The sequence below is a fragment of the Orycteropus afer genome, unplaced genomic scaffold, assembly GCF_000298275.1.
Source record: "Orycteropus afer afer isolate SDZICR_OR568_19922 unplaced genomic scaffold, OryAfe1.0 scaffold00036, whole genome shotgun sequence".
In the NCBI taxonomy this organism is placed as follows: Eukaryota; Metazoa; Chordata; class Mammalia; order Tubulidentata; family Orycteropodidae; genus Orycteropus; species Orycteropus afer.
The window spans coordinates 12,517,516-12,531,806 of NW_006921623.1; the positions used below are offsets into that span (position 1 = coordinate 12,517,516).

Below are 14,291 nucleotides of genomic sequence, written 5' to 3' on the forward strand. Positions count from 1 at the left end.
AGAATAAGAATTGTGAAAGGTTACAACCTGATACACCACTTTCCTGATTTTAAACCATGTAGTGTCCTCTTGATCTGCTCAGATGACTGCTTCTTGGTCTATGCAGGTTCTACATGAGCACCATTAACTGTTCTGGAATTCCCATTCTTCGCAATGTTATCTATAATTTATTATGATCCACACAGTCAAATACCTTTGCATGAAGTCAGTAAAACCCAGGTAAACTTCTTTCTGGTATTCTCTACTTTCAGCCAAGATCCATCTGACATCAGCAATGATGTTATTAGTGAACATATAGGATGCACAGTCAATGCTTTATATTTTTATATAACAGCAGTAAGCAAAAATGAAATTTTTAATAAGATACAGTTTATAAGGATTAGAAAATATGCACTTTGGAATAAATATAACAAGTAATGGACAAGTCCTTTACCAAAATAATTATAAAATTTTATTGACAAATGTCCATCAACTGATGAAGGGATAAACAAAATGTAGTATATCCATACAATGGAATATTATTCAGCCATAAAAGGAATGGAGTTCATGTTACAACATCGATAAACTTTGAAAACGTTATGCTAAGTAGAAGAAGCCAAACACAAAAATACACTTGTTTATATGAAATGTCCTGGATAGTTAAAACTACAGATTGGTGATTGCCAGGGACTGAGATGAGAAAAAGTGGGGATAACTGCTTAATAGTATTTCTTTTTGAGGTGATGAAAATACTCTGATGTTAAATAGTTATGATGGTTGTACAACACTGCAAATGTACTAAAAGCCACTGAATTATGCATTTTAAAATAGTTAAAATGATAAATTTTATGTTATGTGCTTTTTATCTAATTTTTTTTCTTGAGAAACAATAAAGTAGGCTTAAATAAATGCAGAGATATACCATATTAATAAATAGTTTTGCTAGTACTTACTATATATTGTTCACACTCTTCTGTAGTTCCATTTTTTTTTTTAACTTTTGCTGCAGAGACAGTTCTGATGTTTCAATTCTTTGAGTTTTTGAAGGAGATGATATATATGATTTTTCTTTACCACCTGTGAGGTATGGTGTAGCCTCAAGTAGCTCTATCAGGCAAGTTAGGGCTTCCCCACATTAACATGTATATTTAGTCATGCCCTTTCTATCACTATCATAAGAGGTGATAGATTGTAAGGGTACAATAGTGAGCAGAAGATAGGCTTTCCAGAGGTAGATTATGGCTTCATGGTGGCTTCAAAAGTATCTCTGGGGGCAAAAGAGACTTAATAACCCAAACTAGAGTCAGACCCCCAAAGCTTACATATATGTTTGACTGGGTGATACCTTACTATGAGCCTAAATAATACTCCAACATGAAAACACTCTTAATGTTACCAGGTGACATTATAGGATATGTCTGAAGACTTGGATGTTTGTTCCTATATCACCCTGCTGGAATTCTTAGGATTGCAATTGATATTCTTTACTATGAAGGTACCTTTGCAAATACTAATGAAAAGTTGGCCTTTCTCCTTTCAGATTGACATCAATAAATGCCATTATTTAGTGGATTTGGACACCCTGAGAGAAACACCCCGGGAGCCAAGATATTCATCCAATAGAGAAGAATGGATCAGTCTGGCCTACAGACCATTCCTTGATGCTTCTAGGTATGTGGCATTATGCTAAAGTGTGTACTAGGACTGAAAAAAAAAAAAAAAAAAAACCTAAACTCACTGCTGTTGATTCGGATCTGACTCATAGGGACCCCTCCTTGGGTTTCCAAGGTGGTATTGCTACAGAAGTAGATTGCCCAACTTTCCTTCCAAGGACTATAGGGTAAAAATTGGATTCTGGGATCAAAAACTTCCAGTCCTTGGCTGACTCAACTAGTCATTATTATTTTATATGGGCCCAAACACATCTTACAATCTTGTCTTGTTTCCTGAGAAATTTAAGAGTGCTTTCTTTTTCTAGGGACCAGAAGGCTAAGTATATTTTAGTGTCATCCAAATGAAAAGATCTAGGTAAAATAAATAAGTCTGCTGAAGAAAACTCAGATAAGTCCTTGACATTGATTAATTTTTGGTAACCAACTTTAGTTATTTTAACCAAAGTATTTTGATACTGTTAGGAAGATTGACTCTGTCTTTTGAGGAGCTAGAAGTTCATGATTATTCTCAGGCTTAAAGCTCAGTCAGGACAGATTTTTAAGATTAAGTAGAGAGACCAAATAGATAAGGGTTTGACTAGCTCTTCAGAAAAGTCTCAGGATAAATGGTAAGAGAGGAATCAATCTATTCAGGTGGAAGAGTAATGGGGAGGTTAAATTAGAGGGCTCAGGTTATCTATCTTAGGAAGTGGTCCAGGTAAACAGAAAGTTGGAGTTAAAGAGGTCCAGAGATGTATGATGGGCAGAGCCTAGGATCAAAGAGGTTTGATAGGAAGCAAAAGGTGGAGGACCCGGTACTGAAAGGCATATCTGAGACTCAGAAATAGGGACTAGCAAGACTAGATGAGCACAAGGTACCAGGTTTAAGTTTCAGGAACCATAATATGAGACTGAAAACCAAGAAATACGAGGAGGAAGGAAAGGGTACCTAATTACTGAAACTGAGGTATAAGGCTAGTTCTTCATAAGAAGGTAAGAGTCCAATTACTGTACCCAAAAAAAACTAAACCCACTACCATCGAGTCACTTCTACTCATAGTGACCCCCATTGGGTTTCCAACACTATAAATCTTTACAGAAGTAGATTGCCTCATCATCCTCTTGCAGAGCAGCCGGTGGGTTTGAACTGCTGACCTTCTGGTTAGCAGCCAAATGCTTTACTCACTATGCCTCCAGAGCTTCAGTTACTATGTTGTTGTTATGTGCTGTCGAATTGGACCCGACTCATAGAGACCCCTCCTTGGGTTTCCGAGGCGGTATCACTACGGAAGTAGATTGCCCAACCTTCCTTCCAAGAAGTGGCTGGTAGGTTTGAACCACCAGCCTTCTGGTTAGCAGTCAGGTGCCTTAGGCACTAGGCTACCAGAGCTCCTTCAGTTACTATAAGTAGGTTCAATCAAAGCAGGACTAGCAGGAAAGTTGAGATGCTGACCTAGGCATAATGTCACTAATTTGGTCTCAGAACTGAGGCTGGAATTGGGTTTGCATAGCTATAAGAGTTAAGCAGGTCATGTGATTTTAGATAGTCTCTTCAGTCATATTTATAGTCAATTTATAGTCAGTCATAGTTGGGAAGGATGGCAGCATGGTTGGGGAGAGGGGAGCAGTTAATGAGTTGTCTAAATTTTAGACTATTCTCAAGGTTGGAATCTGGAACCACACCATCATTCCATAAGCCTTTCTCTAGCCTGAAGCCATTCCCTCAAGTGTCTGATGTATAATTTCTGGGAAAACCATTTCCATAAAATGGGGAATAGTACTTCTTTTCAATACATATTTTTTTGAGAGCATATGATTTGCCAGGTATTGTTCTACATGCTTCAGGTATGTCAGTGAATTAAACTGCCCTTGTAGAGTTTATTATTTGGAGGTCAGCAAGGGAGCCATTAAACATAATTGAATAAGGAAATAAGTTGTATAGTGTATTAAAAACAAAAACACTATTGCTGTTGAGTTGATTCCAACTCATAGTGACCCTATAAATCAAAAACCAAACCTACTGCCATAAAGTCAATTCCAACTCATAGCAACCCCCATCAGGTTTCCAAGACTGTCAGTTTTTACAGAAGTAGATTGTCTCCACTTCCTCCTGTGGAGCAGCTGGTGGGTTTGAACCACCTCCCTTTTGGTTAGCAGCCCAATGCCTTAACCACAGTGTTACCAGAGCTCCTTGTGCAGTATATTAGAAGATTGTTGTTTGTTGTTGTTGTTTGCCGTCGAGTCGCCCCCGACTCATAGTGACCCCTCCTTGGGTTTCCGAGGCAGTATCACTACGGAAGTAGGATTGCCCAACCTTCCTTCCGAGGAGTGGCTGGTGGGTTTGAACTGCCAGCTTTCTGGTTAGCAGTCAAGTGCTTTTAGCCACTATGCTACCAGAGCTCCCTATTAGAAGATGGTAAATGTTAATGGAAAAAAAAAAAATAATAATAGATTAGGAGGAGGATTGTGAGTTCCACAGGGAGTGGAGTTGCAGTTTTGATTAGATGTTTAAGAGGCCTAACTGAAAGATGATACTTCAACAAAGACTTGAAAGGGGTGAGGGAGTTACCTATGTGGTTATCTGGCACATGGAAGGAACAGAAAGGAAGCTAGTGAGGCTAGAGCTGAGTGAAAGCAGAGAATGACAGGCAGTGCCTGCTATCAGAGGGTAACAGAATGTGAGAGCACAGATGAAGAGCTTTCTAGGCTGCTGAAAGGCATTTACTCTCAAATGGGAAGCCACTGTAGGGTTTTGATTAGAAGACTTGACATGACTTCTGTTTTAAAAGGATCATTTTGGCTACAGTGTTTAGAATAAACTGTGGGAGATAAGAATAGAAGCAGAGAGACCAGTTAGGAGACTACTGTGATAACCCAAGCAAGAGATGAAGGAGAGGGCAGTGATGACAGTGTGATATGGGTAGAGTCAGGATATATAGAAATGGTCTGAGTTTCCTTATGGCTTGGATTTAAGGTGAGAGAGAGAGGAACCATGGATGACACCAAGGATTTTGGTTTGAGCAGCTAGAAAATGAACTTGCCGTGAACTGAGATAGAAAAGACTGCAGATGGAACAGGTTGAGGGGATGATGAGAGGAGATCCACTTTGGATGTGTTGGGTTTGAAATGTTAGTTGCCAAGCAGAATTATTGAGTAGGCAGCTGGATATATAAGTCTGGAGTTAAGGGGGTTGGTCTGAGTTAGAGATAATATCTAAGTGTTGGTAATTAGATAATATTTAAAAACATGAGACTGGATGAGATGACCAAGGCAGTGAATGAACTTAGGATGAAATGAGGTTCAGGGGAACTCCAGTTTAAAGGTTAGGGAGAAGAGGAAGATCCAGTAAAGATGACAAAAAGAAATCACCAATAAGGTGATAAGAAAACCAAGAGAGGATAGTATCCTGGAAGCCAAGATAATAAAATGTTTTCAGGAGGAAGGAGTAATTAGCTGTGTCAGAAGCTGCTGATAAATCCAGCTGTCCACTGGATTTGGTGGCTGATAAAAGCAATTTTTGTGGAGTAGTAGGGGTAAAGATATTTGGAAGATTGGAGGAGTTAAAATGAGAATAATAAGGGAATAATTGTAGAAGCCAATAGAGATTTTGAAGCTTTTTTAGAAATCTTTTGAAGAGTGTTTCTATGAAAGAACAAAGAAATAGGGGTATAACTGGTGGAGGGAGTGGTGGGGAAAGTGATACGTGGAGAAAATTTTAGTTTTTGTTTATTTTTAAGATGAAGTAATAAGCATGTTTGTATATTGATGATCCATTGTAAAGCTAAAATCTGATGATGCAAGAAAAAGAATTGCTGGAGTAGTTCCCTTGAGTTAGATAAAAGAAAGATACACAAGCAAAGGAATTGGCTTTAGAGACACATACAGCTAGATCACCTCTGCAGGACACTGTCCACTGGAACCTTCTGCTATGATGGGAATTTTCTATACCTTCATGGTCCAATACAGTGGCACTAGCCACATGTGGCTTCTGAGTGTTTTAAATGTGGCTAGTGTGACTGAGGAGCATAATTTTTTATTTTATCTTAATTTAAATGTAAATAGCTATAAAGGCTAGTGGTCAACATTCTGGACAGTGAAAGATAGTAACCAGCAGCAAATAGGTGTGATGATAGGAGTCTGGAAGTTCTTTTTTGCTGGCCTCAGTTTTCTCAGTGAAGTGGAAAGCAGGATTGTCAGCTGAGATGGGGTATATGGAGTAAGGTTTTAAGAGATTCAAAGAGAGAAGAGGAGAGGTGAAATACTTGAACAATGTGAGAGAGAAAATGAGCTAGGTAAATACAGTATGATTGGAGGACAGGGTCAAGAGCCTGTTTAGTTTTAAGTGAGGCCAATGTGACTGCTTTTTTTTTTTTTTCTTCCCTCTAGCTGCGCTAATGGGTCATGAAATAGGTGGTTTTACCAGGGTTGTTTTTTAAAAAACAACTTTTTTGAACTATAATTTACATTACCATAAAACTCACCTATTTTAAGTGTACAATTTAATGATCATTTGTGAATTTGCTGAATTGTACAACCATTCCCTAAATTTTGTTTTAGAATATTTTCATCACCTAAAAAGATTTAAGGAAGACTGAAGCAGAATTGATGCATTTGAATTATGGTAAGGAGATCTGGTGGCACTGTGATTAAGGCATTGGGCTGCTAACCAAAAGGTCAATGGTTTGAACTCAATAGCCACTCCATGGGAGGAAGATGAAGCAATCTACTTTGTAAAGATTTATAGCATTGGAAACTCTATGGGGGTCACTATGAGTTGGAATTGACTGATGGCAGTGGGTTTAGTGATTTTATTGGCAAAGAATATTGAATATACCATGGATGGCTAGAAGAACAAATAAACTTGTCTTGGAAAAAGTACAGCCAGAATGCTTCTTAGAAGACAAGATGGCTAGACTTTGTCTAAGGTACTTTGGACATGTTATCAGGAGAGACTCGTGCCTGGAGAAGGACATCATGCTTGGTAAAGTAGAGGGTCAGCAAGAAAAGAAAAGGAAGATCCTTTTCAGAGAGATGGATTGACACAATGGCTGCAACGGTGGGCTCAAACATAGCAACGATCGTGAGAATGGCACAAGACTGGGCAGTGTTTCATTCTGTTGTACGTAGGGTCCCTGTGAGTCAGAACTGACCTGATGGCACCTAACAGTAATGACAACAGTAAGTTCTCTCATTCTCACCCCTTGTTCCAGGGAACCACTGATCTTTCTATCTCTAGATTTGCCTTTTCTGAACATTTCATATGAGTTGAATCATAATATGTGAATTATTGTGTCTGGCTTTTTTTACTTAGCATAATTACACTTAGCATAATGTCTTGAGGTTCACTCATTTTATAGCATGCATCAGTACTGTACTTTCACACAAATAATGCACGAGTTCTGTATGTTTGCCAACTATGCCCCCCTCCCCAAGAGTTATTTTCATCAGTATGCTCAGCTAATTTTTTTTTATAGAAACATGTCAAAAACAATTGGCATAGTGCACTTGTGAAAATATCTGGGTGGGGGAAGAGTGCACAACTGGCAAACAAACGTAGAACACGTGTGCTATTTGCATAAAAATACTATAGTTCCTTTATATTGCTGAATACTATCCCGTTGCATGGATATACTACATTTTATTTATGCATTCACCAGTTGATGGACATTTAGATTGTTTGTGCTTTTTGGCTATTATAAATAATGCTGCTTTGAACATTTGTGTGAATATCTTTGTGTGCAGGGTTGGGTTTTAAGCAAGAAAGTTCAACAGAACATGAGAGGGTAAGGGAGTTGAGGTTGTATGCAGGGAGATGATATGATTGATCCTGACATTAAATTGGCTAAGGAGGGAAGTGGGGAGGACATCAAGGGAGTGAGAGACAATGAAAGTTGGTAGAATTATGGATTGATGGTCCTGGAAGTTCAAAAGATTGTCAGAATTGAGTTACCAGTAGGAGTGAGTTGAATAGAAGGACCTAGTGATGGCCTGAAGTTCTTGGTATCACACGTGTTCTTTGGTGCCTGGCTTATTATTTGATGTAGTACTTAGTGGTGAGTCTCCAGAGTGCCTTCATTTCTGAGTTGAGAAAACTATGACCAACATGAGACCTGGACCTGACAGAGTTCCAGCTCTGAGGAGTCAGTAGATTCCCCTGTTAACTGCCAGCAGTACATTGGTCACAGAGCAGACTGTCTCTAACAAATGGGGTGAGGAAGTATTGCTGAGATGCCTTTGTTCCTTTTGGTTTGCATCTTCCCATTTTCCTGTTTGGTAGCTGTCTTAGTGCTACTGTGACAGAAATACCTTAAGTTTGGGTGGTTTTAACTAACAGAAATATATTGTCTTGCAGTTTAGAAGGCTAGAAGTCCAAATTCAGGACACCGACTCTAGGGGAAGGCTCTCTCTGTCCACTCTGGGGGAAAATCCTTGTCTCTGCTTTTCTGGATTTCTTCTCAGCATTCCTTGGAGATCTCTGTGTGGTGTTTGCCTTGTCTCCATTCATTCTTGGTTGCTTCGGTGCCTGATTTGCTCTTTTATATCTCAAAAATGATTGGCTTACGGCACACCTTACATTGATATGGCTTCATTAACATAAAAAACAAAGAAAGAAGACTCTATTCTAAATGAGATTACATCCACAGGTATAAGGGTTAGAATTTACAACATGTATTTTTGGGGGACACAGTTCAGTCCATAACAGTAGCATACCAGCACAGTAGCTAGTTCTTACAAATGGAGAACCTTTGGGCCGGGGTAAAGATATCTGACCCTTGTATACTTCTTACTGGAGAATTTGAAATCTTCTGATAGAGGAGCAGCAGGTGTTGGTTGGTCACTTTCTCATCAGCTTTGTTGTGAGCAGTAGGTAATTAGAGGTGATCATCCAGTCATATAAGTAATGTGGTTGAGTGTTCCTTCTCTAGGCCCCATGTGTTAGCACTCTCTTCACCCAGAGGGAGTGATTGACACAATTGGGAGACACTGAAATATGAGTGCCTTTCCTGGAGATGTTACCTGCTGTTCCACTGAGCATCCTGCTTCCCTAACAAGCTAGAGTTTAAGAGCAGAAATAAAGCATAACTTTCTTAATTTGGTAAAAATACAGTGAGCACTTTCTACATCTAAGACTTTAGGCTTCATGTAAACATGACCTCTACCTTTGAGGAGTTTATAGCACACCTGTGGAGATAGCCATGTGATCAGATGGTTGTTATACATGACAGAATATGATTAGTATTGTAGCAGAAGTTCAGAGAAAGTGCTATTGAAGCATAACGAAGGAGAAATTGATTCCAAAAGATGATGTTTGAAGATTGCATTGGTGTGGGGAAGGTGGGTTGGAAGGAGAAAAATTTGGAAGCATAGAAACAAGTTAGGAGACTACTCTGGTAGATTAGATGAGCAGTAATGAGGGGTGAAGTCAGGAGACACATTGCGGTCATAACAGGGCCAGGCCAAGTTTCAGATCCCGGAAACCCATAACTTTCCTGAAAAGCCTGTTTCAAGCTCTCCCCCCTCCCCCCCCCACGCCTTTGCTGTATTGGATGTGCAGTGGGAATCATTGCTGTGGATTGTTTCCTCTAGCTGGGCTGATCCCTGACAAGAAACTTCTGCAAGTTGAGCAGAACTTGCTACCGAGCCTGGACCATAAGCTTATTTCAGTATGTGTCCTATTTCTCCTATTGATTGATCCCTTCTGATTCTTCATTTCCTGTCCTCCCACTGAGCATACTCCTGGTGTAGGTGGAGGAAAAGGGGAAGGTTATTAGATTCTGAGGCTTTCCGTTTCCCATAGATTGTACTCAGGGCATTATTTTCATAACCATATGCTGAGAGAGTGAGAAGTCATTTGAGTTAAGAACTAGAGAGATACAGTTCACTTGGAGGTCTGCAAAGTACAGTGAAAGGAGCATGGAATCAAAAGACCTGTGAATTTAATCCTGGCCCCTTGCCAGCTCCTCTCTAAGTCCCAAATTTCCACATCAGTAAAACAGAGATAATCATAGTATATCTACTTTATGGAGTATTGTGAGAATTAAATGAGAGAGGGAATATAAAAGTGCTTTCAAATTCTAAAGCACTGTATAAATGTCAGGCCTTTTAATTAATTAGCAAGCTGCCTAGAGCTCCAAAATTATGCTGATTTATTTTACATTTCTCTTTCTCAGCATTTCCTAGTATACACTGATCTAACTCGCCAAAACAGCAGGATACTGCAGCTCAGTTTGCCACAGCAATTCCTATCTGCCAGCACTGTGACAGCTCATGCTGCTGACTTTGAACCAATTAAAACAGACTCTGCTGTCAGAGGCTGTGACTCAGAGATGGCACTCCGAGGTGGTACATGAAATTCTCTTGGGTATGTGACCCTGGGACACCTTAGAGCCTCTTCAGCACAGGGCCTCAGTAATTTATATAATAAGGAGAAATAATAGGACCATCCAGCTGTAATGGTCATTTGTGTTTTAGACTGGAAGAGGGTCTTTCTGAGGAAGAGAGGTTTTAATAAGCCTGTAATATATAGCCATATTATCTGTTAAAAAATGTAAGCAAATTAGTTTTTCAGATGTTTAAGTCCCTAAAATCTAAATCAGCTTTCTTTACAGTTTACTTTGACTGGCCATCTGTCATGCATCTGATCAAGAGATATTTATTCAACACTGTCAGGCACCGTGATGGATGTTAGGTATACAGTGATGAGCAGTGCACACACAGTCTCTGTCCTCTTGGACAAAGGTCCTCTTACACCAGAATGGGGGAGTTGACATTAAACAAATAATTATACAAATCAATATATAATAACCCACTGTGTTAAGTGCTTTAAAAGAAAAGCACAGGGTACAATGAGCAAAGGAGTCAGCAGCAGAAAGGTACCAGGAGTCTCCTTGTTATATCCCTAAGCCAGCTGGGTAGGCAGGTTTGGACATCAGAAAGTATCTGTTGAATATCTGTTATGTGTTTGTCACAGAGCTAGATTCTTTACAAAAGAAGTAATTAGGCATAGACATTGCTCTTAAGTAACTTGTAACTTCGATTCACCTCATAGCAACACCTCCTTGAGTTTCCAAGGTGGTATTCCTATAAGAGTAGGTTGCCCAGTCTTCCTTCAGAGGAGTGGCAGGTGGGTTTTGAACTGCCAGCCTTCTGGTTAGCAATCAGATGCCTTAGGCACTATGCCACCAGAGCTCCTATAACTTTTGTAGGAAGACCTAAACTATGAAGACAATTTGAAAATAGGATAAGACCATACCAAAACCAAACTCACTGCCATCGAGTCAATTTAACTTATAGCGACCCCTCTTTGGGTTTCTGAGGCAGTCTCTACAGAAGTAGATTGCCCAGTCTTCCCTCCAAGGAGTAGTTGGTGGATTTGAACCGCCAGCCTTGTGGTTAGCAGTCAAATGCCTTAGGTACTATGCCACCAGAGCTCCTGGGTAGGACCATAGAAGTTGTCAAATTGTATCCTAGAACCTCAAAGAAAGGAGAGGTCCATGAAAAAGAGTCAGTTGGAAGCCTTCATGAAGGAGGTGATCCTTTAAAGGAGACTTAAAGAAAAAACATGATTTATATTGATGATAAAGAGGGAAGAAATTACTTATTTAATTCAAGCAGAAGAATTCATGAGCTCAAGTTCAAGTACAAAGATTTTTTAAAAAAAGCCTTTTAGATGAAGAGACTAAAGGCAAGTGGGCCTAAAGTAAAGAAAAGTTTAATTTACCTTTTTGACTGGTTTGAATTTGCTTTTAGGTAAACTTATTGTTGTTGTTGTTGTTATGTACCGTCAAGTCGGACCCGACTCATAGCGACCCCTCCTTGGATTTCCAAGGCAGTATCACTACGGAAGTAGATTGCCCAACCTTCCTTCCGAGGAGTGGCTGGTGGGTTTGAACCGCCAGCCTTCTGGTTAGCAGTCAAGTGCCTTAGGCACTATGCTACCAGAGCTCCCAAACTTATCATACAACATGTTATCCAAATCAGGACTAATTTGAAAAGTACAAGGGACCCTGTCCTGTTAAAAAGAGGTATGTGGCCATCCTGCTTTAATGTGACCAGTATAAAGGGTCATGGACCAAAAGCAGGATGAGAGAATGAAGCATATAGATGTGGTTCCTTTGCCCCATAGTCCATGTTTACTGTATGTATTTGGCTGTAATGTATTCCATGTAATTTGTTGATACTCCTTTTGTTTGCAGTGGTCTAGATTGGTCCTTAGCTGTTGTAAAGGGAAACAGTCAGGAGGATTTGAAGACAAGCTTCAAGGAAAAGGCTTAAAGAGCCAAGAATATTGTTAGCCTCATCTGGGAGAATGACAGCCCATATGTCCATATGGTTCATTTCCTAATAGGGATCTTCTCTGCTTTATCAGAGACTAGAGGTCACGGACCCCATTAGTGTGAGAAAGGATCCAGATGTATGGTCTTAATAACTGTTTTCTGGTCTCTCTTTGCTCATAGCTAGTACTGTAACTACAGCTTCCTCTTCCTACAACTTGCCTGTGCCTGGCTAATTTTATAAAGGTTTATCAAAACCCCCCAGGATATGGAGTCTATACTAGTTGACTATCACTTTTAAAACCAGACACATTTGTCACTCTATGGCTGTTACATATTACATACTTTCTAAAATAAGAGAAGATTTCTTTCTTCTTTCTTTGAAGCATGATATAATTGCTACTTGTGTAAAATAGCTTGACAAGTAGGCGGGTGTAATGCCTACTCTGAGATTCCCCAGAGAGGAGTGAAAGGAGAGTATTGCAATAAATTACTGGCTCAATGGTGGGTTCTTTTCTAAGTGTGGTGAGAAGGTTGGGCTGTGGGAGTCTGGTGGGGAACACCTCTCCACGATGTTGGAGTTGGCCTCCCGAGCAACAGAGCCTGTTTGTAGCTTTTGAAACAAGTTGGGATACTGCTGCATCGCACAGCCATTTTTCTTCCACTCTTTCCTCCTTTGTTACATATCCTTTTTACCTTGCTTTTTTTTGTTTTCACCTTTGTTTTTCAGTTTATTAAATTTTAGTCTTTACTGTTTTGAAGCAAACTAGCCCTGTTTATCAGTTTGTCATACAGTGGTAGCTTGTGTGTTTCTGTGATTCTGGAAGCTATGCCAGCAGTATTTCAAATACCAGCAGCGCAGATCACCTGTGATGGACAGGTTTCAGTAGAGCTTCTAGACCAAGACATGCTAAGAAGAAAGGCCTGGCAATCTACTTCTAAAAATTAGCCAATGAAAACTTTATGGATCACAACCGAATATTGTGTGAAGATGAGTCCTTCAGGTTGGAAGGCACTCAAATATTACACAGTTGCTTCAAGAATGGACTCAAACATACCAAAGATGGTAGAGATAGTGCAGGGCTGGGCAGTGCCTCATTCTGTTATGCATAAGGTTGTTACGAGTTAGCGCCCACTTGATGGCAAATAACAATAACAACTAAGTTTTAAGCTCACCTATTTAGGGGCTTAAGACAATTTGACGAGTCTTAAGTAGGTCAGAATTTCAATCTCCACAAATTTATAACTGTGGGTGATGACTAAATACAAATCTGATCAGTGGCATAAGCAGAACTATTTATTTCTAGAAGATAATAGGAAGACCACTGGAGTAATCATTTATCAGTGGTGAGTTAATTGGAAGCTCTTGTTTCAGTTATCTGTTTTTGTGTAATATATCACCCCAAACCTAATAGTGTAAAATGACAATAATTATTTATTATTGTGTTCTCTCCTGGTTCAGAGGGTTGACTGGGCTCAGCTAGGAGATTCTTATTCAAGGGGTCATATGCATTGGCCATCAGACAGTGGCTGTGGCTAAAGCATCTTAAAGGCTTTGTTAGTGCCATGTCTGACAGTTCATGCTGGCTGTGGCTAGGATCTCAGCTGGGGCTCTCAACCAGAACACCTACATGGGCTTTGCCATGTGCCCTGGCATTCTTTATAGCATGGTGACTGGCTTCCAAAAGTAAGCATCTCAAGAGCTGTATAGCTTTTTTTGACCTAGCCTTGGAATAAACCCAAAGGTGAGGAAACTGAAGATATTTACCAACTTCTGCAGTCTGAAATTGACCAAACATGCAATCAAGATATATTAATAATTACTGGTGATCGTAGTGCAAATGTTGGAAACAAGAAGCATCAGTAGTTGGAAAATGTGGTCTGGGTGATAGAAATGACACTAGAGGCTGAATGATAGAGTTTTTCACAACCAATGACATAATCATCTCAAATACCTTTTTTAAAGAACATAAATGGTGACTGTACATGTGGTATTCCACCAGATGGAATACATTGAAATCTAAGTTGACTACATCTGTGGAAAGAAACTATGGAGAAACTCAATATAATCAGTCAGAACAAGGCCAGGGGCTGACTGTGGAACAGACCATCTGTTATTCATATGCAAGTTCAAGTTGAAACTGAAGAAAATTAAAACAAGTCCACAAGAGCCAAAATATGACCTGAATATATTCCACCTAAATTTAGAGACCATCTGAAGAATAGATTTGATGTATTGAACACCATTGATCGAAGACCAAACAAGTTGTGGATAATAACATCAAGGAGGATTCTGGGAGAGGCGGGGCAAGATGGCGGACTAGGCAGAAGGATTGCACAGACCCTCTTCAACAAAGAAAAGGGAAACCAATTAATACAGACACAG

At 39.6% G+C, this 14,291-nt stretch overlaps 1 protein-coding gene across 1 annotated transcript in view; it reads left to right on the plus strand.

Annotated features, from left to right (window-relative positions):
• ALG9 (ALG9 alpha-1,2-mannosyltransferase) overlaps positions 1–14,291 on the plus strand; it is a 197,775-nt gene that overhangs the window by 138,521 nt on the left and 44,963 nt on the right. The window contains exon 14 of the mRNA XM_007936556.2: positions 1,520–1,650. Coding sequence (XP_007934747.2) covers positions 1,520–1,650 — 131 coding nt within the window. The remainder of the gene's footprint in view (positions 1–1,519; positions 1,651–14,291) is intronic.